This window comes from Mytilus californianus, unplaced genomic scaffold (genome assembly GCF_021869535.1).
Source record: "Mytilus californianus isolate M0D057914Y unplaced genomic scaffold, xbMytCali1.0.p SCAF_2, whole genome shotgun sequence".
In the NCBI taxonomy this organism is placed as follows: domain Eukaryota; kingdom Metazoa; phylum Mollusca; class Bivalvia; order Mytilida; family Mytilidae; genus Mytilus; species Mytilus californianus.
Window position 1 is genome coordinate 61,330,454 of NW_026262668.1, and position 26,656 is coordinate 61,357,109.

The 26,656-nt window shown below is 32.2% G+C and overlaps 2 protein-coding genes across 2 annotated transcripts in view; one reads left to right on the forward strand and one right to left on the reverse strand.

Moving 5' to 3' along the window:
* The first annotated feature begins 1,359 nt into the window (after nucleotides 1–1,359).
* Nucleotides 1,360–16,508, forward strand: LOC127730164 (equilibrative nucleobase transporter 1-like). Its single transcript, XM_052238419.1, has 10 exons — nucleotides 1,360–2,111; nucleotides 3,881–3,927; nucleotides 5,417–5,493; nucleotides 7,075–7,167; nucleotides 9,536–9,725; nucleotides 11,231–11,425; nucleotides 12,842–12,943; nucleotides 14,043–14,232; nucleotides 15,472–15,592; nucleotides 16,298–16,508. Exons 1-10 carry the CDS (start codon nucleotides 1,678–1,680, stop codon nucleotides 16,439–16,441), a joined length of 1,593 nt encoding a protein of 530 aa, XP_052094379.1. The 5' UTR covers nucleotides 1,360–1,677; the 3' UTR covers nucleotides 16,442–16,508.
* Nucleotides 16,509–22,244: 5,736 nt separating this feature from the next.
* LOC127730165 (uncharacterized) overlaps nucleotides 22,245–26,656 on the reverse strand; it is a 31,466-nt gene continuing 27,054 nt past the window's right edge. Inside the window, exons 5-6 of the mRNA XM_052238420.1 lie at nucleotides 25,159–25,350; nucleotides 22,245–23,454 (exon numbers count right to left, since the gene is read on the reverse strand). Coding sequence (XP_052094380.1) covers nucleotides 22,781–23,454; nucleotides 25,159–25,350 — 866 coding nt within the window. The 3' untranslated portion in view covers nucleotides 22,245–22,780. The remainder of the gene's footprint in view (nucleotides 23,455–25,158; nucleotides 25,351–26,656) is intronic.

A 26,656-nucleotide genomic window follows, 5' to 3' on the forward strand; every position in this document is an offset into this window, starting at 1 on the left:
CTAAATTTCATTCGTCCGAAGCGCTTTTCTGGGTATACTTTCAAGAACGCATAAAGACGAATATTTCAAAGCCTAGAATGTATAATAACCGAAAGATTTAGAGAGCTACAACCTAAGATATTAAATTTTCTATAATATTGCTACCTACCATATACTTCAGTTCAAACAGGCTTATGAAAGATTAGAAACTATTGTGATCTCGAAATGGTCTGATGAGGATAGCTTCAGCTGCTTGCTTTTGAAACCAATTCCAGTATACCTCTGCAATCAGGTAATAATTCGGTAAACGGGAAAAAAGTCACAGAAAAAATAGTCATAACTTTGGTAAGAAAAAAGGTCAAAGGATAAAAGTCACAAGAAAAAAAATAAATGGCAAATAAATCTGATTGGAAATTTTTGTACAAATGTTTAATAGTTCTAGTATTTCATTGCTTTTCTCTTCTTTTAATATTATAATGAAATTTTAATGGTAAATAAATGACATATTAATAAAAAAAAAATAGAGCCTCTAAAGAGTGTCGTTCAACTGCATCTTCAACAATGGCCACTGTTTAGTAAAAAATCATCATTAAAAGGAATAAACTCTATGCCAAAAAATGTTAAAAATTATCATCAAATGGCAATAACTCCAATACCGAGTCGACTGAAGATTCTGGCCATTAAGGTTTATTTGTGGATCTTGTCTTGGTAATCATAAGTGCTTTATAAAGTTTCTATCTATTACAGTTGCCAGGATGATAGGAAAAAATGGGAAAAATCGTCATCAAAGGGCAATAACTTCAATAAGGAGTTGACTAACAATTTCGGTCATGTTTGACTTATTTGAAGATCTTGTCTTGCTGATCATTTTTGCCATTTAAGGTTTCTATCTGTCTAATTTAGTTTTTAAGATATGAGGCAAAAACGCAAAAAAATGGTAAAAATCGTCATTAAACGGTAATAACTCTAATAAGGAGTCGACTGATGATTTTGACCATGGTAACCTATTGGTAGATCTTGTCTTGTTTGACATTTTTTGTATATAAAGATTCTCCCTATCTATTATAGTTTTTCAGATATTAGGCAAACATGAAACAAAATCGGTAAAATTTGTCAATTAAGGCAATAATTCATATAAAAAATCGTCTGACAGTTTTGAAGTGAAAAGACAATATGTAGATCTCATCATTTTGAACATTTGTGTCATGTCAGATTTTCTCTGTTCATAGCGGTTTACAAGATGATAGACAGAACTTGCATTACACATATGTTCTATTTTTAGCTATGTCGGTCATGTTGGTTGGCAGGCGGGGTCATCGGACAATTTTTTTTAAATTAGATACCCTAATGATGAGTGTGGTTAAGCTTGGTTGAATTTGGCCCAGTAGTTTCAGAGGAGAAGATTTTTGTAAAAGTTAACGCCGACGAACGATGGACGACAACGGACGACGGACGCCAAACTCTGAGCTAAAAATGAGAATATTATAAAGCGTATGTTTATTTTATAACACATGATTTTCTGAAGATTGTATATACCTGCAAATTGATATCTTTTAATGGTTGAATGTAATGGTAAACAAAGTTATCTTAATGCATCAGTTAACACATGTCGGAAATAAAAAACATGTCGGAAATTTAAAGTATATCACAACAAATAACTGATATACATATGTTTTCTAAACAATCCGCAAGTACAAAATGGTAAAATGTAACTGCCTATTACTGCTTTTTATATGTGTCGCAATACTTGAATCATTGCTGTTTGCAGTTCTATATGCTGGATGGAGTTCGTATGTTTATATTTTAATTGATTATGGATTTTACATCGATTTGTGCGAAACAACCAAACTTTCGTCAAACTTAGCAGGAAATAATTCCGTTACTTTGATGTTGAGTAGATTGCCAAAAGTTCCGCATAATAATACTGAAAGTTTATATACTGCGATAAGTGAACAAAACTTATCAACAGATTCTTTAGAAAATACAACGATACACAGAAATGCATGCAAAGAACAACAAGAACAGTTGCACCTTCTGTATTCCATATCCATGGTACCCATCTTTTTATTGTCTGTATGGTGGGGTCCTTTGATATACAAATTTGGAGTAACAGGTCCAAAAATCCTATCGATGTAAGTATGCAAATATTCAAGTTTCATTTTGAAAAAAGGGAAACGTAAGTACTATATACAAAGTTATATTTATGAATTGCATTAAAGTGAGAAAGACGATTAGACACTATAATGATTTTAATAAACATGTCGTGTTCATTTTCCTGTGTCAAAGGTCCTGGTTGCTTATTTGTGTAACAACGTGGAATCTATATGTACCTATTCTTAGTGTAGTTTACACAACCAAAAATACAGGTACACATCATGTAAAAATGTATATAACTAGGAAGGATATTGATTTTTGATTATATATAGGTGTAGAACACAAAGTACATACATAAATGTGTACATGTGTGAAACAGTTAAAGGCTAACGAAAGCACAAAGTATAATCTGATTGTAATGTTTGGTCATTACATTAACATCAACGGATGAAAATGAAAAGTTTCAGTCTACCTGATATGTCGGAATTCACCTTGATTTTTAACCAAATGTTACGTCTTAAAGTTTCCTAGCCGGTTTCCGAATACTATCATATCCGACAATTGGACAATTTACACTAATATTCTACATTACAAACTGAAAAACAAATTTAAGGAATTGGTCTTTGCTTCGTTTCATAAAAAAGAATGGCCAACGTACAAACAAGTATATTGTCTTAAGGAGAGATAAATCTTACTTTGTAAAAATCGCTCTGATTCAAACCAAAAATTCTCTAAAACTGACATAATCAAGATGCTTGATTTTTGTATTGACAACATATTTTTTTACGTTTGGAGGACGTGTCAAACTGTGCTTCTCTTCTTGTCGACTTATTCCTTTGTTCGTATGAGGCTGACATCAAACAGGTGATTCTTAGGAAGAATTAAAAGAAGCTAGCATTATCCTTTAACTTCACTTTCCGCTAAAAAAAGGATGTCCTCTAACTAAAACATTCAAAGTTTGGTGACTATGTTGAACACATCTATCCCATCGAACTTGAAATAAAGGATGCAACAGATATAGTTAAGTCTGTCTCATATCTTGACTTTCATCTAGAAATTGACAATGCGGGTGGGTTGATAACAAAACATTACGACAAAAGAGATGATTTCGGCTTTCCAATTGTGCACTTTCGATTTCTGTGTGGCAACATTCCAGCAGCGCCTGCACATGGAGCATAGATCTCCCAGTTGATACGATATTCTAGAGCTTACATTTCCTTATAGAGGGTTCTTGTTTACAAGGAAGGTATTAAACCAAGAGTTCCAAGTGGTGAAGTTAAATTCATCCACTTCAAAATTTTACGAACGTTATCACGAGTTGGTTGACCGTTATGGAAAATCTGATTCACAGATGACGACGGTTATGTTCCAATTGTTGTTACCACATTCCAGCCCTTTTTTCCGAGAATGTGACCTACCAAATTAGACTTATCACCGATTTTGTACTAACATGAGCAACAAGACAGATGCCACATGTAGATCAGGATCTTCTTATCTTTCGGGAGCACCTAAGATAACTTCCGGTTTTCATAGGGGTTTGTTTTGCTGAGTTTTTAATTTTCTATGTTGTGTTTTGTTGCCTATTTCTTTTCGTCTCTCAGTTTTTCGTTTTTTTTTTTTTTGTTTCGCTTTCCAGTTTGGCTTCGACTTATGAGTTTGAATTTGCCATCTCTGTCTTCAGCCTCTCTTGTACAAACTATATTTCCGTGTATTTGTGTCTTATTACTAATGATAGCATGTATTACTGTTTGCATGTTCCGAATAGAATATCACTCTTTTTATCAATGCTGGATACAATTTTTTTCAGAGTTTTAATATGCTGTGGTTGCTTATTTCTTGGTTTTGTAAATCAAGGTGAGTAGATATACTACTGGTACTTGACTGTAAGTTGTTCCCTCTACCCATTGCAGATCCAAACAAAATATTACAAAGAGTAATCAGTTTAATAAAACCAAACTGTTCAACTGGTCAGATGTTTTCACCAAACTGTTCGAGGAAAGCCAAAATAGAGACATCAATTGAATCATAATTAAGACATATATTTAGCTTATGGTATCTCTTTACCGAATCATTATGATTAAAGCTTGGACAGATTTTTTTTTGGTAAAAGGAATAAAAATAACAATGACCTGAAATTAATTTGATACACGATATGGACATTCGGGAAATTTATTTCATGTCAGTTGGGTTTGCATCAGAACCTCAGACTGGAACTCTGAGAGTATTATACATTGGAAAGCAAAAAAACATTAAAAGGTCCCACCCCCTAAATCAAAAAGTGAAATGAAATTTAATTAAAAATCCATCACAAGTTAGGAACACCTGTGCAGTGGGAGGATAATAAAACACATTAAATATAGTCGAAGATACATCAGTGGCACTCCAAACAAAACAGTTGGAAAGACAAATTACCTACGACGTTGAAAACTCAACTTTCCAAAAGTTTTCGCAAATTTGGCTAAAGACTTTATAATCTAGTAATTTTACTTTGTTTTTTTAAACTGAAAAATATTCAGTAATATTGATATATTCGAATACAAAACCATTGACGCTCGGAAAAATGACTTTCAGTCCAACTGTTGTTGGATGAAGTCAGTGGTATTGCATGCAATTGTTATTTCAAATTACCGAAATTGATATCATCCACATATTCTTACTTCAAAAATACATTCTCTTCCATGATGCTTGAAACCAAACATGGGATGTTGAAATGCACCAAAAGTTGAAAAGCTATACTCAGAGCTATATGTAGCGATTATCCATGAACATCAATGCACCGCTTAAATCGGCGCTAAGTTCGATAGAAGATATATATTTTTTCATCGTTGAAGACATTATGTAAGGATGAAGAACAACAACCCAAAAGCTGTGTTTCTAAAAACTCAATCTTGGTTTCGGTCTTTAGTCTCGGTATTAGTAAATAAGAATCGATCTCTCTGTCATGGTCTCACAACTAAAATAGTTCAGATATAATTAAATCTAGAAACAAAAATATGATCAGCATTTGAATGTCTATGAAGAATAATGCAAAGTAAGTATTTTAATCATGCATAAAATGAAGGAAAGACAATAGATTTTTTTATAAAACAACAATCACCATATTATATATTAAAAAATGAAAACAACACGTTATAAATTTCCTAAGCGCTTTTCCGGATTTACCTTAATCAGGAACGCTAAAAGCCGATTTTTTGAAAGCCAAGGATGTATGTATACCGAAACAGTTGAAGAGCTATTATGACCAAAAAGGACACAAACATAGGTCTGTGTAAATGACAGTTAAGATAGTAATGTTGATATAAAGTAGTACTGTGTGCTTTAATGAATAAACTGGTAATTACAGACATCCCACTTCTGATTATACCGGGCATGGTATGTGTTGGAGTTGGTGGAATATGCTTGTTGGTAATAAATCTACAGGTAGGAATTTTTTTTATAATACTTTTATCAAACTTGTATACAAAAGTTTTGTTAAAAAACATTAATTTCAATAGAAAAGTCTTACATTGTTCCTATTTTTAAATCAATAATTTCACATATATGTATTATCATGAGACCTTTAGCTATTGCATGATATATTAAGCCTAGTATCTATGATGAGTTTATTTACAACCACTGTGTATCACCAGCCCAGTAGTCAGCACTTCGAATTCTGTGTTGACACGAATGATCATTGATATGGTTATATTTATGAATTAGCTGTTTTCAAAACTTTGAATAGTTCGAAAACTAAGGATTTCTCCCCCAGAAATAGATTACCGAAGCTGTATTTAGCAAAACCATTAGGAAATTTGGGTACTCAATGTTCTTCGTAATTTGTCTGACCTTTTCACTTTCTTTATTCGAGCACCATTGTGGTTCTTCTTTACACGAAACGTTTGCTTGCCTGGCGTACAAAATTATAAGCCTGGTATCTTTGAAGAGTTTATTAACAACCACTGGGTCGATGTCACTGTTGGTTGAGGTTTCCTCTCCGATGGTATCATCAGCCTAGTAGGCAGCACTTCTGTGTTGATATGAATTATCATCGGTATGGTCGTATTATATGTTAATTGTGTACAAAACTTTGAATTTTTCAAAATACTAAGGACTTTCAACCCCAGGTTTAAATTAACTCACCCGTAGTTGGCAAAACCTATTATGAATTTTGAGTCCTTAATGCTCTTCAACTTCATAATTTATTTTGACTTTTTCACTTTTTTCATTCGAACGTAAATGATGAGTTTTCTCTAGACGAAACTAGCGTCTGTCATACAAAATTATAAGCCTGTGCTGAGTTTATTAAGGCTTGGTCTGTATAAATAATAATTATTCTTTTTATGTTTTTATTTTACCTTCAACGGGATTTTTCCTTGAACCATGTTTTCGAACTCACGCAACCAATCATTTTCCCTTAACCGTATGCCGCCTTGTTTAGCTTGTAACTAACGTAAGATGTGAGTTTTCGCTTCTAGTCTGTTTTACCTAATATACATGAATCTTATGTACATTCATTCCATATATTTAATTTTTTATTTTTAAAACAATTTGTGAAATCAAACATAATAAGAGTTTAAAGAATATATGATTTTCTTAAGGATTTATCTCTAATTTTATTGACTTTCTGTAAATCAGAGGCCAAGGTTAAGCTCCGGCAAAACTAAAAACAAAGAGATTGTGATAAAAATTTGTTGTTTACTTCAAAATCTTATCTCTTTTATACTGATACACTGTTGAAGTTAAGTTATTTCATATTTGAAAATCTGCAAGTGACAGTTAAAATTATGAAATGAATTAAAACCTTACGTTAGAACGATAGCAGGTAAACAGCGACGATGATAAGGTTTAGGAATTAAGATAATTCAAAGTACCTTTTATAACAATGATAATCAAGGTCGTTTATTGAGGTCAGTTTCAGCTTGGTTTATTCTTAAAATGAATAATATTTTTAAAGCATTTCAGATTATCTAGTATTGGGCGTTTATAATCTATAAATCTAACTTATTGGATTTGTCTTTACAGATAAGTTCCCTTTTAACCATTGGGTCTGGATTATATGTTGCTGTTCTTAGTGGTGCTTGTGATTCCTCGGTTATTACATTTCGGATAGTAAAAGTAAGTGGTTATCATTAGAAACAATGGTTTATATCATGGTGTTTAGATGATACATGACGCGTTTTTTGTTCATTACTGGAGAGACCGTCGGTTTATTTACATCAAAATGTCAATCACTAGGGAAACAATTTTGGTCTTGAATTGTCAATTTATCTGAATATCATCTGAAATTCAAAAATGATCATATAAAGTCTTGTCTAAGCTATTGTTCATTACCAAATTATTAAAAACTAAGGTTCTAATTTTTTTTAATGCTCATTTTGGCCATTTAGCTTGTTAAAAATAATAAATCCTTTCAAATTTTTTTTTATATGGGTGTTCCTAATGGAGATAAATCAAGGAAATCTCGACTGGCGCTCGAAATTTATAAAGTGTTAGTGTAAACTTTCAGTCATTATCCTTATGTTTTCGGTAGTTTTTAGATACATGTATTTCGCTTGCAGTCAGTTCCGTACTGTTCGGTCATTTCAGATAATTCGCGATTTTTTGTTCTGTGCAAACCAACAAACAACAGTTCCTTCAAACACTAAGATAATACAATGAACAGATCTTAATTGTGAATAAATATACATACTAGGCATTGGAATTATTAATAAGTTATAGGAAATTATGGTAGTTCTTTAATCAGGCAGTAACCTAACGACAAATTAACCAAAGACAACCCGAAGTCAATATAGTTACGGTCTTCAACAATAGACAGGTGTCTAAACAATATGCATGGCAAGCTTTAATTAATAAGACCAAAATGTCAGGTTCAGCTTAAAATCTACTAGTGATCGGAAGTCAAATGAATATAGGCAATATAAATAGATAATAAAGTCATCAAATATCTGTCATCAAAATACCTCCACCAATACCTGTTATAATCACAATTGCAAGTGCATTTTTTTTTTTTTTTTTTTTTTTATTTCTTTTATTTAATTTTCAAACATATAAAGGTTTTAATAAAAGGTTTTTTGAATTTACAAAGTCCAAAACTAGTATTCTTAGGGATGACAACTATTATTTTGTGCACATACTGTTATTATAAATACGGTGTATTGATCTAGACACTTTTCAAATGACTATACGTATAAGCAAAGCAAGAGTATGGATATTCTTATTGTCTTGTTTTGACTTAAGGAAAAAAGTAAAAAAGAAACAATTTACAATGCATGGGCTCTCTGTAATGTATTAGCACTTAGTACGTTTTTTAGACCAGACGCCATCTAGATATCCATCGAGATGACATAACCCGATAAATACAAGAATATAAATATATAGCGAGCATATGTAATCAAAGTTTTCCTGTTCTGTTTGATTTCATGTTATATGTTTAAAATATATGTAAAGTATCGTTTTACCTGTACAAGAATGAATTTTTGAGCCGGACCAGTAAAAAATGGTTATTCTTTGATGCTCCCTTGTTTCACTTTCCAATTTTGTCATTTTGTCTTTACATGTGCACAATCTCAACTAAAGGTCACATGAAAGGTTGCATGAATATGGATTCAAATGAGTTTAATTATTGACTTGCAAGGATTAATACATCAGCGATGTTTTTTATCTTATTTTAACGAAATTGATCCAAATTGACTACTAATAGCAAAACATTATATCCATATTTCACTTTTATGAATGTTTCAACAAACAAAAATCATATTCTATTTTTTGTCAAATTCGTAGCTCGTGCCCCTTTAATATTTGTATGATTTATTTATATAACCATGTAGTTACATTTAAAAATTCTTTCGATGAAGTCTGAGTTTACCTTAGTTTATGTCAGGAAATACATATGAAGTGTCAAACAAATCACATTGTTATTTGACCTTATCTTTTATGGAAATTATTTTTATAAGAAAATGATAATATAGAGTAGATGAATACGAAATAACAATTCAATGAAATACTAGAAATTACTTAAATGTTAAAGGGAGTGACAGGATATGTTCAGCTCATATCTAACAACCAAGATCAAAATAGCCTCCTTGAAATTAAACGATTCTCTTCGTCGACAATTGATACAAAAACATGTCTTTGAAGGAAAATACACGGTATTATTCAATAAGTTGTACATGAGATTGGAGAAGTCTTCTTTAAGTAATTATCTAAAAGCCTTCTGAAAACTACTGTTCTAATATGCGTGTCTATTTTAAATATTTCATTTATTTGTATCCTTATCTATCTTGACACTGCTATCTCTAGAGAGGAGGACGTTAATTTATCAGATCTAGTCTGTACCTGTAACTTGCAACTACTGTGTTTGTTCAAAGTCTCTTCATAATCATCGATGGCTATCTCTGTGCATATAGACAACGATTGTGAATAAAAGGAGATGCTGATTTACCTATTAAAATGGGGTTTTTATCATCAGTTGATATTTCTTCAGGTTTTCCATGACTATGGTGTTCCATATAGATATCCGTTTATTGGGTTTGTCATATTACATATTATTGTCGCTGGTAGTAGTCTTATGTTGCATAGAAAATTTGACACAAAACCACTAGATGATCAGAAACCAGAAATAGCTGAAGAAATAAATTCCAATAATGCAGACACTTTGTTGGAAAAAGAAAAAGGTAAGACAACAGATTATTTCATAAAAAAACAACCATTTTATTATAGTCTTGAAAAATTAAAAACAACACTATAATTTTCATGCGTCCGAAGCGCTTTACTGGATTTATCCTCATCGGGACAGCTAAAAGCCGAATATTTGAAAGCCAAGGATGTATAACAAACTAAACAGTCGAAGAGCTAAATGACAAAAAATATACCTAAAAATAATAGTCAAATACATCTATGATCAACTTTGCCAGAGGGAGTTTAAATCTTAAGGTGCACAAATATGATAGCGTAAGGATTGATGATACCTCCAAATTAGCTTTACTATTGCAAAATTCTTCCTACAAATCGCTCAACCATATGAAGCTTTTATGATATAAAGATTGCATGTGTGGTACCTACAAATTACTTTACCGATGGCTTTGATAAGACTGCCTATATGGGTAAAATTGTGCAACTTTGTTTGTGTCTATGGAGAACAATCTTCAAAATAATCATTAAAATGGTTTGAGAAATTACAAATCGGAAAATCAAAAAAAACCTGAAGCTGAATAGAAAACACGCAACACAATGACCGAAAAAAAATTTGAAAAGACAAACACTACACAGAAAACTAAAGATAGAGAAACAGAAATTCACTTACCCTAAAATTTGACAAAAATGTGAAATGAAAAAATAACACCTTATAAATTTGGTGCTCCAAAGCACTTTTCTGTATTTATTTTCAGAAGGAACGGTCAAAACCAATACTTTGAAAGGTGTATGAATACTTGAAAATTTGAGGAGCTTTATAACCAAATGAGCTCTTAAAATAGCCAAATCAACCACAGCTAGACTTTGCCCAAGGGAGTTGCAACCTAAGTTTCGTAATAATTTCTTAATTTATCGAAAGAGAGTTTAAGAACAGCATGTTGTGAATCGTGTTAGTATAAAGCACTGACTACTGAGCTGACGATACACTCTATTTGAAATAACACTTTATACGTTTGGTGTATTCTTTCAAAGAATAGACAAGACACAGAAATTGAAAAATAGAATAGCAAAAAAAACAACACTGAAAACTGAAGCAAAAGCTTCCCCTTTACTTCTAGGGGTGAACTCTGGTGCTACGGAAGAGTAAGTAGTACCTGCACTCCACTAGTGACATGCGTCGTGTTGCTCACGGCAAGTAAATCAATCCGGTGATAAGTTTCATTAATTGATGTCGCAACCGAGGAAAAGAGGACGGGATTGTGGCTACGACAAGTGGATCGCATCCGTGGTGACACAGATATTCAATAACGGTTTTAGACTATTGGAAACTAAATATAGCAGAATGTTTTGTTATGTGGTGTTACTTTGGTGTTTTGATGAAATTATGGGTGATATGATCACACGTGGCTGACCTAGGTCTTGATAAAAAAAAGAGCTGTGTGAAATCTATGAAACTTATTTATAATATTATCGCGTTTGAATTTCTCAAATTATCATGCATTGTCCTCTTGTTTTTATTTCATACAGTTAATATCTGTCATTTTAGGGCTAGATGACTCGTTTGAAAGATACAATGCAAACCAAGAAAATGATACTGTGAACAAAGGTCCTACTTTGAAAGACAGTATATGTTCCCTGCCAACAATTTCTTTCCTATTCTTAATGTCAGTTTTCATGTTGAATTTCCTGTACTACATTGGAACAATTAATAGCAGATTACAGAATGCAGTTCCTGATCAAGGTATTTTTTTTTCTTTCTCAAAAGCATGGTAACATAATAAGGAAAGCCGCTAGATACAACAAAGGCTAAACATGTACTTGTCTACAACATGTATACAAACGAAACTAATATAGTTGTATTTAACCTTAAAACTCATTTCATATCATTTTGAATATATATATTCACGGGTGTCAAATGTGGAACAGGGTCTGGAGCACCTGAAATCACCTCAAGTTTTTAGTGCGGTTGCTCAGTCTTAAGTTTTCTAAGTCGTGTTTTGTATTCTGATGTCTTTTGTCTTTTTTTCGTTTTTTGCCAGTTTATTTTCGACTTATGAGTTTGTATGTCCCTTTGGTATCTTTCGCCTCTCTTTTAAAATTCCATTGATGTATTGGGGAACAAAATAAATCATATAGCCGTTTTGCAAACAGTTTCTGCCATTTTTCGGTTGCTAAAAAAAGGTGAATTAAGCAGGTCAGTTAATTCTCATTTAAATCGAAATTTGGTATTTGTTTACAGCGTCTTTAAAGTTCATTTGTGAATGTTTACATAGACTGGGAAGTATTAAAAGAACTTAATTTGAGTGTATATGAATTAAGTGGTGAATCTGGCTACATCTTTTTTTATTTAAGGTGATTTCATATGAAAGAATTAGAACATGTACTAATCTTTAAAAATATAATTGAAACAATTTAGTAAATACGTTTTTTTTTTATCACAATCGTAGAATTCAATGATATTTTTAGTCTACATTTGTCGCAGCCAACGCACGCTTCTATTTATTCCAATAAAGATCTACAAAAGAGGCAAATTAAGTTTTGCAATTATTGGAGCGCGCTCTGGCACTCAATTGCAGGTCCGGATATATCCTTTTGATAACGAATTAAAGCGACTTGGTGTACTAGTATGCGTCATGGAATATACAACAAGAAAATAGACTATAGAGGGCTTCGATTGTATGCATTGATACTACAACCTTAATATTTTAATGTGCACAAAAGTAACAGAGAAAATACTTTTAAGTTTATCAATGATAACAGTAAAATGATAAATGATACGTTACTTAACATGTTATCAGATAGTTCAAAGAAAAACACCCCAAAATTTTCAGCTATTTCCGTTCAGATATAGACCGACGCGCTAATGAGCACAGGCAAACTTAAAAATTGACTCTAAAAAAATAAACTGAGAATAATTTTATCCAATTGCATTGTTTGTAAAATTTTTATGTTTTTCCGCATAATTCGAACACCAATGTATCAGTAGTATATCAAGACTTTACCACATAACAAATATTTTGACTTGTTTAACTTAAATGTATACCATTTTACGGACGCCATATTGCATATTTATAAAATGATTAAAAAATGTGACAATCAATTAAATCAACTCTTTTTTGTAGGATGTGGCTCTTAAACTTTTATTTCTTTATTGCAGTAAGTTATTTCACCAACGTTTTATCCTACATTATGTTTAGTGGTTTAGTGACAGCATTCCTGCCGGGAAGTATGGCAGAATGGCAGAGGAAGCTATTTAAAGGTATGTGTGATATATCCGTTTACTAATGAAATTTGTAATCAACAATACTAGTAATGTAACACATATACATATTATTTATCGAAACTGTTATTGCATGTTTTAACAACCTCTGAATTAAATTCTTTCCTGTTTCATGGGTCAACTTGTAAGCGATGTTGTTTCTATTCAGAAGCAATTTAAAAAAAAATTCGTAAGGGTTCCGCGGAACCCAGTGTCTCGCCTACTTTTGGTGTTAATCGCAGGCTCAACAAAAATGAGGAAAAAATTAATAAAAATATTCCCCTCTATACTATCTTTTGATTGAAAGTAGCTTCTGTCCAAGTTTGGTAAAAATCCAGGATAATTTATGAATCTAATAAATGTTTTAAAAACTTAAACTGCAGATTGTATGTAATGTTGACTGGAAGAAAAACTAAGTCCATCTATAAGTAAAATATGGAAAAAATGGAACAAAATCTCATCAAAATTTACTTCTAGATACTAGCTTTTGATCATAAACACGCTTCTGTCCAAGTGTGGTACAAATCCAGGATAGTTTAAGAAAGTTGTTAAAATTTTAAAAACTTTAACCACAGAGTGAATGTAATGTTAACTGGCAGAAAAACTAAGTCCATTTATAAGTAAAATACGGAAAAATGGAATTTTTTTTTACAAAATTTACTTTTGAATATAATTTTATGATCATAAACAAGCTTCTGTCCAAGTTTGGTAGAAATCCAGGATAGTTTAAGAAAGTTATTAAAATTTCAAAAACTTTAACCACAGAGTGAATATTTGTGGACGCCGCCGGCGACGACGACGACGACGACGACGCCGACGGAATGTAGGATCGCTATGTCTCGCTTTTTCGACAAAAGTCGAAGGCTCGACAAAAAGCAAAATAGATTTGTCTTTATCTGTATCTGTAAATAGTGTGTTTCTTGATTCAGTGTAGATTTATTGACTAGTCATGTAAGCATCAATTATTCAACAGATTTTGTAGTTAACAGGACATTATGCTAGAAACTTTTTGCATTTTATTAACAAATTAATCAATTCTGTGTCAGTCCTATTGTATTAAATTAATAAATGCATCAAGCAAATGATTTCTATATTCCAGATAGAAAAGTCATGATACAACGAAATCTCCTGCCAAACATTTTGCCATTAACTACAGTCAGTATATTGGGAATTGTGCTTCAGATTTTGTCATTCTTCCCCTCTGAATCGACGCTGTACATCGAATTTGTTGTATTTACAGTATTTCGTTCATTTCTGTTCAGTTCAGCCATGTTATATGTAGTTTCAGCGTATGTATATATGTTAAACTTTTATCTATATGAAATTAATGCGATGTGGTATGATTGCCAATGCGACAACTATCCACCCTAGACCAAATGAATAAGATGTAGTTATAAGCAAGTGGGTTTATGTTCGGCTTTTAAAATAATCACTTACCTTCTCCAACTTCAATCCGTTTCAATGTCTGTGTTATTTTTTTCTGTCTTCGAATATCATTATTCTCCTTCCATTGCCCTTAGAGTTTTAAACTTAATAATAATGTCAGAGTGACTTTTGTACTATAACAGTTAGATGGTTTTTGATCGTTTCGCTTAATTAATTTGCATCCAAAAGCTCCATCACTTTGATAGCATGATGATGGATAGTTGGTTGGATGGATGAATTGATGTTTAACGTCCAGTGGCAAATGGTATGTGCATATCAGGACAAGTTCAGAATGATACGAACCCTGCTTTTAACTGATCCGGGTTCTTAACGTGCTAATGTATCGGGTAACATTCCGCTGGAAGACATGCCACGCTACCCTGGCATATAGTACTGACTCCGAGCCGATCAGTCCTCGTGCCTAACAGAGAAGCAGAAATATATTCAAACTAATTAAAATTAGGAGATTATCAGTATTTCCTTGAAAATATATCTATCTACAGTGGATACATAGCATAAATAATGGGTAAAGTGGAAGAAACTGCATGCATGGTTTTAAAATGATTTAACGGCAAATTCCGAGTGTAATGTATTATATACAATACAATTGAATGTTATAAACAGGTTTGCCAAGCTAAATGAATTCAACTTGTGATTTGTTGTAGAAAACTTGTCAATCCATTTATAACTATTTCAAATACACCAGAAATTAAAAAAAAATACTTTTTAATTTTCAAGGATATATTTGAAAAATTCCCTAACGACATTAAAGGCTTAATTGATCAAAGAATCTGTAATTTTACCAAGGAAGATTATTTTTACACATATCTTAAATTCAGGGGAGATACTTAGGATGATCTCAACAATGCTCCCTCTCCCGCCCAATAAAACATTATCCATTTCTAGATATCGATACATTTTTCTTTCTTTGAAAAGAATGATGTTTTATTATGAACTCCATTGTTCATGAAAATAAATACGGTGACTTAAATTATGTAAAGTGACTTTTGAATATGTCCACATTTAATTCTGTTTCACAACAATTTTAGAAAACACTTCTTTACAGTTTATCCAATATTTAAAGATACTTTTTTTCATTTTAGATATCCGCTAAGACATACCAATGTTATATTTCCATTGGGTTTGTGTACTGGTGGAACTTTTTCCTTGTCACAGTACGCAATTTTTCTGTGGTACAACCAATCTACTAATGCACAATATCAGGTAAGCTGGCAATTATAAAATTTGCAATAAAGGAATTATTTTTTAACCATATTCAGGTAAAACAGACAAAAGAAAGAAATAATAGAAACATACTTATTACGAAATGGTGTAATCAAATTGAAACTATTGATATTTACTGTGAGCAGAGGTAAGTTACAAGGATCCAGAAATTGACTTTTGATGTGAGCAACACCTAAACTATCTGATGCACATGTACATGCATCTAACATTTTCTAATTATCCAATCAACCATATACACATCACAAGACCTTATATATTATATTAAATAATCCAAGGCTTCATTAGCTGCACAAAATACAAAATGTAGTGTCATTTTCTGTAAATCAAAATTGAGCATTTAAAAAAAAATGAAATATGTTCATTAAACCACACAAGGGGACCTGGGTTCCTGACTCGAATCACTCGATTGTGACAGTTTCAAACGTGATCCCGAGATTAAGCCATGATCCAAGGCTATTGAAGTGTACTGCTACATATTTTAGTTTTTGCTATAAATGTTTTTGTTGAATTTTTAATTTAGCTGAGAAATGAAAGTAAAACGTGCAAACCTTTTCACGAGCAGGTTTAATACTTATAAAAGTTAATACTTATAAAAATGAAATATCTCAAAATGTCTCTTTATTATTATTATTATTATTATTATTATTATTATTATTATTATACAATTAACTTTTTTTATTTTAGGTTAAAATATTTATAATATTGTTATTAGTGACCTCACTTGTACATCCGCTTATATTGTTCATGACTGCAAAAGGTGCATGCACGAAAAAAGATACCAAAAGGAAAACATTCGTTGGATCCAGAGAGAAGACCACGAACATATAACAAGATTGAAGTACTCCAAATCAGAAAAAAAACAACTTAAAAATAGTCAATAAAGATGAATTGTAAACCTTCTTGTTACGCTTTATTTAAGTGCCTCGTTTACTCCTTGCAATTTTCAAACTATGAAATCAAACAATAAAACAAGGACATCGGAACCGATAGTGGCTATTCAAAAGGTGTAAATGTTCAACACAAATTGTTCAAAATAGAAGCTCCCATGCGCGTGGGTCGCTCACTTTGATTAAATTGACTATGACTTGTAGATGTCTTAACAATCATAACCAAAGTTTTGTGGATATCCTGGACAGCATCACTTCAACTGAGGTCTTAAAGAGGGTCAAACATTCAGTACAACTTCTATACAGTTTTTATCCTCACATGTTTTTGCTTGAAATTTGTATTTGCTGCTTCTCTCACGTTCAACAGACAATCGGCTTTCCTGTAGGAATCAGCTGTGACCATCATTTTGCTTAACGACTTTTTCTTTTATTTTTACGAGGCACAGACTTCATATAGACGCGTCTAAAGATAAAGGGAAAAAGCTGGCATTTATCGTTTACCTCGCGTTCCACTATATAAATGATGTCCAATCACTAAATTATTCAAAGGTTGGCCAGTGACCGTGTTGACAAATCTATCCTAAGTTTGGCAATGGTGTTGTACCCTGTTTTCAGGATTGGACTTCTGATTTTTGAATGACCAATAGGTATCTTCTTTCTTTATGTTAGAGGTATTGTTTTTAGTAACAGCAGATTTGTTCGTAAATAAGCAGGCATAACGAACAAATTTATACCATAAAAACCACAAGAGTGATTGTCACTTTGAATTGTTTAAGGTAGATCATCAGTATATATTTCCTCAGATAGAATTTTCTTATACTTTTCCAAAATTGAAGATTTTACTTTGCTTTTTTCAAAAATATAAAAAAAGTATGGGTCACCGTGCTATTTTTCAAGCTACAAGTCGTGCAAAATTGCCCAAATTTACAAAGATTGTTCATAAAAAAAACTATTTTTGTGAATTAAAAGAAATCTATGAGATAGAATTTTGAAATAGAATATGAGAAGATAGGTGTTATAACATGCTTTAAAAAAACAACAACAAAAAATGTTGCCACCGAACTTGTTTTTTTGCTACAAGTAAAAAAAGAAAATTTCACTATCATTCCAGTATAAAATTTTTGCTATAAGAGTTATCTCCCCTTAAATGTATAAGTTGAAAAACTAATTCTAAAAAAACACAAATATATTGGAATATTTAAACATTTGGATAATGCAATAAATCACTTGTTTTTCTTTATACAATGAATAGTCTTACACATAAATGGCAAATCTGTCTCAAAATTTGCAGATATAGGCAGAACTAGAGCCAATGTGTACTGCTATTGTACAATCCAAGATGGTGGTATACAGACAATCAACCTTAACATGCTTCTGAATAAAGTCGTAATTTTGTTTTCAATCAATAAATGAAAACAACTTTCTAAATTTTATTTGTCCGAAGCACTTTTCTGAATATACTTTCAAGAACGCCTAAAGCCGAATATTTGAAAGCCTAGGATGTATAAGAACCGAAAGAGTTGGAGAGCTACAACTGAATCGAATTTTCTATAATATTGCTACCTACCATGTACTGCAGTTCAAATAGGCTTATTTAACTGTGTTAAAAGTAATTACAAATGGCTGATATTTTTGTTCAAGCATATTGTTTTTCTTAAATTGTTTAACTTTTCACAGCGGTATAACATGTTACTTTAATTACTCTTCCCTTAGTTTATTTTTTTTTTTGTATTGACATTGTATCATAGATCAAATTTGTTCAGAATATGTTCACTGGTGTTAATATGTCTTTTGATTGAGTTAAGCCATTTCAATTGATATTCTATAGTGTGTCTTTCTATGTTGTGATGTTACACTTAGTCTATTGTTTCAGATAAGGGTGAAGGTTTAGTACCATTAAAACGTTTAAACCCGCTGCAAATGTTTGCACCTGTCCTAAGTCAGGAATCTGATGTTCAGTAGTTGTCGTTTGTTGATGTGGTTCAAAAGTGTTTCTCATTTCTCGTTTTTTATATAGATTAGACCGTTGGTTTTCCGTTTGAATGGTTTTGCACTAGTAATTTGTGGGGCCCTTTATACCTTGCTGTTCGGTGTGAGCCAAGGCTCCGTGTTGAAGACCGTAGTTTGACCTATAATGGTTTACTTTTATAAATTTTGACTTGGATGGAGAGTTGTCTCATTGGCACTCATACCACATCTTCTTATATCTATTATGAAAGAAGATAGAAATTATAGATCTCGAAATGGTCTGATGAGGATAGCTTCCGCCTGTTTTCGAAACCAAATTCAGTACACCTCTGAAGTCAGGTAATAATACGGTAAACAGGAAAAAAGTCACAGGAAAAAAAGTCACAACTTTAGTAGGAAAAATGGTCAAAGGATAAAAGTCACAAGAAAAAAAGTCACAAATCTGATAGGAAATAATGTCCATTTTTGTACAAATGTTTAACAGTACTAGTATTTTATTGCTTTTTTCTTCTCTTAATCTTATAAGGAAATTTCGATAGTGAATAAATGACATATTAATAAAAAAAAAAAAACTAGACAAAATGATGCCCCCGCACTAAACTCTGAAGTAACTGTATTACAACAAAGTCAATGTAGGACTTTCTTTGAGATATTATTGTGTCTGGGAGACACAAATGATGCCCCTGTAGATGCAAAGTGCTATTTTAAAATACACAAAGTTGAGCATGGGAGCACATAGGTCTATGATTCACTGTAGGAGTAGTTATCCGGAAATGCTATGCACCTCTTATGCAAATATATACTCCAAAAATGACAAAATTCAACTATCTCCCAAATGAGCAAATATTAATAAAAATCAAAACCCTGATCACATGCACACCTTCAATATGTGTACAAACAGCAGGCAAAGTGAACACTTCCTAGCATTGAAAACTGTAGGAGAAGTAATCCGGAAACGCTATGCACCTCTTATGCAAGTAAATACTCCAAAAATGACAAATTTCAACTATCTCCCAAAAGAGCAAATATTAATAAATATCTAAACCCTGACCACCTACAATAAATGTACAAACAGCCAGCAAAGTGAAAACTTCCTAGCATTCAAACTGTTGGAGGAGTTATCCGGAAATGCTATGCACCTCTTATGCAAGTATATACTCCAAAAATGACAAAGTTTAACTATCTCCCAAAAGAGAAAAAATCAATAAAAATCAAAACCCTGAACACATGCACACCTTCAATATATGTAAAAACAGCCAGCAAAGTGAAAACTTCCTAGCATTCAAACTGTAGGAGTTATCTGGAATAACTATATACCCATAATGGGAGAGACGGACTGAAGGACAGATGAAAGAACGGACAGACAGACCGACGGATAGACGGATAGACGGACGGACGGAGAGGGGTAATACAATATGCCCCCCAACATTCAGTTGCGGGGGCATAAAAAGTATGATTTTTAACTTGAAACCTAAGGATAAAAGATCAACAAATACGTATGGTTATATATTACAACAGAGTTGTGTTTCCAAAGAAGCTAACAATAACGTGACATCATTATAATAAACAAGTAGAACTATGATCTATTGTTCACAAATGATACCCCCGCTTTAAAGTATAATTTGGTAAACAGGAAGTTGATGAGCGATGAATCTCAAAATGCATCTTACTGTATAGCATGTTCATATGAAGCCTTATAACAAATTTCAGTCAGGTCTTATTTGAAGTTCCCTTAAAAAATGCAACGAAAATTTCACACATGACCATTATGTGTTAGAAAAAATTAGTATTTCCGTAAACTAGAAGTTGGTATGGGATTGATCTGAATAAGCATTACAAGTTATATTACACTCACATAAAGCCTAATAAAACTAGATGTGTAGGGACGACACTTTTTTAGAAGTGAAAATTTGAGAATGAAAATCTGTATAATTGTTATTTTCAAGAAATTCTCAAAGTCCAAAGCCCTTAATTTTGGCAAAAATCAGCGGAGCAGAACTAAACATAAACTCAGTCTGTAACTCATCATAGTAGACTCACATATCAAAAATCAACTCAATATGTGAAGGTGTTTAGAAAAAAACCCTGTAATATTGGCAATAAAATGCCCTGCTGGGTGCAGCTTGATACGACCGCAGAGGTCGATCCCTGAACAGTTGGGGTAAGTATGGACATAACATTCAAGCTTGATACAGCACTGAATTTGGATTGTGATTAAATATTTGACACAGCATAGGTTTCTGACACAGAATGAATGTGGTCCAAGAACTTAAAAAAATTTAATTTACCTATTCAAACCATATCATTATTATTTGCTTTTATATATAAATCAGAAATAACCAATTTAAAATGGAAAATTTAAAAAAAAAAAAATCGCTCCCCCAAATTTTTTGAACCCCTTTATGATTCATCACCCCCAAACTCAATCCCAGCCTTCCCTTTGTGGTACGGTACCTTGCAGTACAATTTCAGAGAGATCCATACACTTGAACACAAGTTATTGTCTGGCAACTAGAAAAATGCTTGTTTTTAGGTCCCTTTTTGGCCCCAAATTCCTAAACATTTGGGGCAATTACCCCCAAACTCAAACCCAGCTTTCCCTTTGTGATATGAAACCTTGTAGTACAATTTCATAAAGATCCATACACTTACACACAAGTTATTGTCCTGAAACTAGAAAAATGCTTGTTTTTTGCCCCTTTTTGGCCCCTAATTCCTAAAAGTTTGAGGCAATTACTCCCAAAATCAATCCCAGCCTTCCTTTTGTGGTATGATACCTTGCAGTACAATTTCAGAGAGATCCATACACTTGAACACAAGTTATTGTCTGGAAACTAGAAAAATGCTTATTTTTGGCCCCTTATTCCTAAACGTTTTGGGCAATTACCCCCAAACTCAATTCCAGCTTTCCCTTTGTGATATGGAACCTTGTAGTACAATTTCAGAAAGATCCATACACTTACACACACGTTGTTATCATGAAACTAGAAAAATGCTTGTTTTTTGCCCCTTTTTTGGCCCCTACTTCCTAAAATTTTGAGACAATTACCCCTAAAATCAATCCAAGCATTCCCTTTGTGATTTGGAACCTTGTGGTACAATGTCAGAGAGATCCATACACTAACACACAAGTTATGTCTGGAAGTTACAAAAATGCTTATCTTTGGCCCCTTTATGGACCCTAATTCCTTATATATATTGGTACCATAACCCCCAAAATCAATTCCAACCTTCCTTTTGTGGTATTGAACCTTATGGTAAAATTTCATAGAGATCCATTCACTCAAAACTAAAGTTAGAGTGCGAAAACCAATGTGTCTTCGGACGTCAACAACGACGACGACCACGACGCCAACGTCATACCAATATACGACCGCAAAACTTTTTTGCAGTCGTATAAAAATGAGCAGAGCGGAGTGGAACCAAACATAAACTCTATCTGTAACTCATCATACTAGACTCACATTCTCAGAATGATGGAATGAAAGAATGACGGATAAGGGTAAAACTAAATGGGCCGGACAACTTTGTTGTGGGGCCATCAAATCTAGGAAGCTTTGATATGAAGTTACCGAGAAAAATGCAAGACATTTTATTGGACGGATAGACAGACAGGGGTAAAACAGTATGCCCCACTCCTTCATAGCAGGAGTATAATCAAATATAAATCATTGCACCTGAAATAACTGGTAATTACATGATACAATTTACTCACCTGTTTTATGATTTTTTTTTTACCACCTTGCTGAGCATTGCATAAAAGCACAAACCAATCAGAGGAAGATGTATATATTTATATATATATAGTGAAGGGAACCTCCAAATAAAAGATGTGATTGAATAGTTTAATGTTAATATTTTAATATGCTGAATGAACTTCAACATTTTTCATCCCACTTTTTTCCACTACTATCAAACAGAATGATCGGAGGCTGTCGTATTTCGTCAGCAGCTTTGCAGTGATGAGTTGTTAAGTATGAGCCCTTTTCTGATAAAGTCCATACTTCCTTTTTTCTGATACTTATGTTTAGCATGAAAACTCTTGCATTCACAAAAATACTTTTTTTAAGGAATGATATTACTATAAATAATCACAAATTATTCATACAGACTATTTAAAATTTGTGTCACTTGAATTAAATATAAATAAAGGTGTAGACTGTACTAAGAACTTCTGTACTTTTTCAGAATTCATAGGCATATAAAGTAAAGAATTTAGTATAGTTTCCTTTAGCCCTACATTTGAATAAACACGACTCAGTCCTGCTTCTTTTGAGATATTCTCCATCATTTTTGCAAGTTGTCTTTCCCCTTAGGGACGTGATGTGTACCAATTGTCATCAGTCATAGATTTTTGACACCTAGGTTGTTGGAAGAAGTCTTCTGAAGCTTTGTTACGCTTTGTTAAATATTTCATCAATGAGGCAACTGGACAATATATGTTTCTTGTTGCAACCATTTTTGGACTGACTTCACCAGGTTGTCTATTAGGATCCTTTATTTCTACATATTCCATACCCTCATCATCAGTCTTAAAAACAAACATATGAGTTCTGTAATCACGTTGTTTTAGACAATTTTTGTACGTAAAATTAAGAGTCAAATCAAGCCACACTTTGTTTTGCAATCCTTTTGGAGTATTAATAGTTAAAACTGGTGATCTTGTTAACTTTTTCATGTCTTCTCCTGAAATTGGTGGTGGTTGTTCTTTCTTCACAACTTCCATTTTTATTTTCCGCATCATAGCCTTGAAAACCTTGTTTGATTTATGAAAGGCTGGATCAGTGAATAGGGATAACGACTTATTATAAGGGTCAGTAGTCAGATGTCGATTAATGGAAGCTCTAATGCCTCTGAATGAGTTTGTTGCATATAATTTTCCATCAGCTGTTCTTAATTCAGCATAAAATTTTTCAAGTCTCTCATCAAGAACTTTTATGGATAAATTTTCAAAGTTTGGATCAAACTCCCTTTGTTTCAACCATTCTGGAAGGAAAAAAAGCAAGATTATCAATGTGTCAAATAAAATGAAAACAGTAACAGTCCTTAAAATTGATTATATAAAGCTGTTTTCTATGTATACCAACTTGATAATTTACCCATATACATTTCAAAATCATATCAAATTTCTATATATAAATTATGCTAAGGCCAAAACAAGGTATAGTTCAGTTTCCTACCTCTCTACTTACCCGACAGGAAACAAGTATTTATATACTTTGTCTGGTAAAATGTAAATTAAACAACAGATGTATGTGGTAATCTCTTAAGTTAAGCTAAAAAGAAATACTTATCTGTTGTAGACCTGATATTCTAACACAAATGGACCTCTTACTATTATAAATAGAAACTAAATGTAAATCTTGATGTATTGATATGATAAAAGAGAAAATAAGTCTCTTAAAATATAATTTACTACTTATTCTAGAAGCATCTTATTATACCATGCAGGTTTCTGATTGAAATGTAAAATTTGCTATGCACAACTCAGCTTGGGATTTTTTATTGTAACAGGAAGTTGAAAAAATTAAATGTTTTGAAGTTCTATAGATAACTGACATGCAACTTTCTGGTAGAAGAAAGCTAATAAGTTCTTTACAAAAGCAATATATCTAAAAATATATGTTTGGGCAATGTAAATTATGAAAATAAATTACTGGTAGGAGATTATTATCAAACAAGAAAACACAATAAAAACAGGAATATAAATCTTCTTCTTGGTGAATTTTTTTTTCAAATATGTACTTCAATAAGTACCTCTCTTCCCTCAGTCAAAAGGCACTAAAAAAAATTAAAAATATACAGTATATCCATTATACAAAATAAAAAATATTGTGCTCAAGGCGTTTTTCTTGGGAATGCTCAGAAATAAATGTTTAGAAAACCAAAGATGTATAAATACATGGGATACTACATAACCAAATAAGACAAAAAGGACAAAACCATCTGATTTTTGCGTTGCCTCCAGGTTGCAACCTTTATATTCATTCCAAAATTTATCAGCATATCTATATAAAACAGGCAGTCAGTGACCTACTATGGTATAAACATGGTCACTAAATTCTATATGGGGCAAGAGCGTATACGTAGCTGTGTATTAAATATTTTGGTCAAGATGTGACGTCTATAGAAGGTACAATATAGTAAACTACAATGAACTATGTCCTTTTTCTGAAAAACTGACAACTGCTTTATCCTGTAATGACTAAAAGTCCACAAGAAGTGTGTTGACGCAATGGTAACATGATGGTAATAAAAAAAATTTTAACATACCAAATTTTCTTTTTATGACAAATATATAATTTACTATCTTATTATTAATTGTTTGTAGGTTGGCTTTTGGTTTAAAAATTTAGAGTCTTAATCTGGAAAAGAACAACTTTAAGCATACATCAATTGAAAAGCCCTAAATAGAAAAAAATGGGATTTTCAATGTTTGTTGTAAAATGAGTCTATATAGGGTTAGAAGAAAATTTCCTCATAAAAACAACCTAAACAAATTGCTGTTGAAAGCTTGGACTCTTGATAATTAGAGAGATGGTATTCTCCTAGCACATTACATCAGATATATATCCTCAGTCATATGTTAGATGTTGAGTAACTACATGAACAATAGTTTACTATACAAAAAACTACATAGTAATCTTTTATCACAATAATAAAATACAAGTTGACATAATACAAACTAACCCTTAAATGTACTAACTCCCCATCTTGTTTGTCTCTTTGTTCCTCTTGTTGTTTCAATATCAATCAAAGCATCTATTTCCCCATCATTCATTACAGGAAATCTAATACCAGAGGATTCCTGTCCACTTCTACTCGTCTCTGAATCCTCTTCTTCAGAATCAGAGTAGTTGTCCTCTAACATACTTGTAGAAACTTTAAATAAAAGTAGCAAAATGAATAGTTACACTTACTTACTTTCACAAGACTTATCAGTACATATACAAAAAGTAAGCATAACTCTGGTGAACCCACATGTAATCAATTTCTTCAAAACTTTTAAGAGGTTTAAATCATAGCAGGTTTTGTGGTAATTCTAAGGTACATCATACATTTTGCAATGTTATTTTGAATTGCTGAATGCTGTTGGCATGTAGAAAAAATTATATACTCCAGAGTCAAAAGTCAGTAATATGAAATTAGTCTATTACTGGACTGAACATGACTGTATATTGACCACTTAATCTTTTTTTTTCGGTAGTTTGCTGTCTCATTGAAGTATACTACACATGTCATGTCTTTTTATTCCTATCAACTTATTTCATTAAATCCATTTGTACTCATGTATGTACTCAATTGTTCTCAAAACAACATTTGTAATGTGATTTATTTTATACGGCAGTACCTGGTTTGTACAATAGTTTATTCAATGAATTAAATCATGCAATATCTAAGATAATTACAGTATGAACAAATCGGACCAAAAACTGACAACATTGCTTATTTTAATCTGTCTCTAAGTATTGTAGTACTTAAAATTAGAAGTTGAATTGTTTTATTTATTGTTAAAATTACTATATTTTAGATTTTTTTTTTGTTACTGTTGACGAACAAATTCTGGATTGTCATGCTTGATCAGCACTTGATGATTAATCACTTGTTTTTACTATGGACATAGAATTGTGACAAGAATTACATATAACAAGAGGCTCATGAGAGCCTGATATTGCTCACCTGCAATTTTAGTTTCGGGCATTTGTAGATCTTACTTTGCTGAACAATTTTGTCATTTACACTTTCTCTCTTTCTATAATAATATTAAAGATAATACATATCCCAAAACTGTAAAAGTTCATAAAAAATAACTATTTCTGGACAGTGACCCAACAATAAGTTGTCCTATTGGTCTGAAGATTACTTGACAGGTAGATCTAAACCTGTTTAACACTTTCACCTGTGTCAGTTTTGCTCTTACTGCTTTAGTTTTTGAGATGAAAGCCAAAAACTTCATTTGACCCCTATGTTCTTTTTTTAGAAACTGCCACCTTGTTTTTTAATGGATCAAATCTCCGAATACAATCTATAAACTAGATATCCTAAGGTACATTCAATTAAAGTTTTTAATTATTTAGCCAAGTAGTTTCAGAGAAGATTTTTGATAAAGTAATTAGACTTTCACAAAAAATGTAAAAAAAAAAAATTTTAAGGGCAATAACTCCTTAAGGTTGCACTTTGTAAATAC

Bases quoted from the DNA above. Each gene is read 5' to 3' on its own strand.
- LOC127730164 (XM_052238419.1), top strand. From the start codon at position 1,678: ATGGTAAAATGTAACTGCCTATTACTGCTTTTTATATGTGTCGCAATA. The intron at 2,112-3,880 runs GTAAGTATGCAA...AATTTTTTTCAG, and splicing joins GGTCCAAAAATCCTATCGAT to AGTTTTAATATGCTGTGGTT. The intron at 11,426-12,841 runs GTATTTTTTTTT...TCTTTATTGCAG, and splicing joins GAATGCAGTTCCTGATCAAG to TAAGTTATTTCACCAACGTT.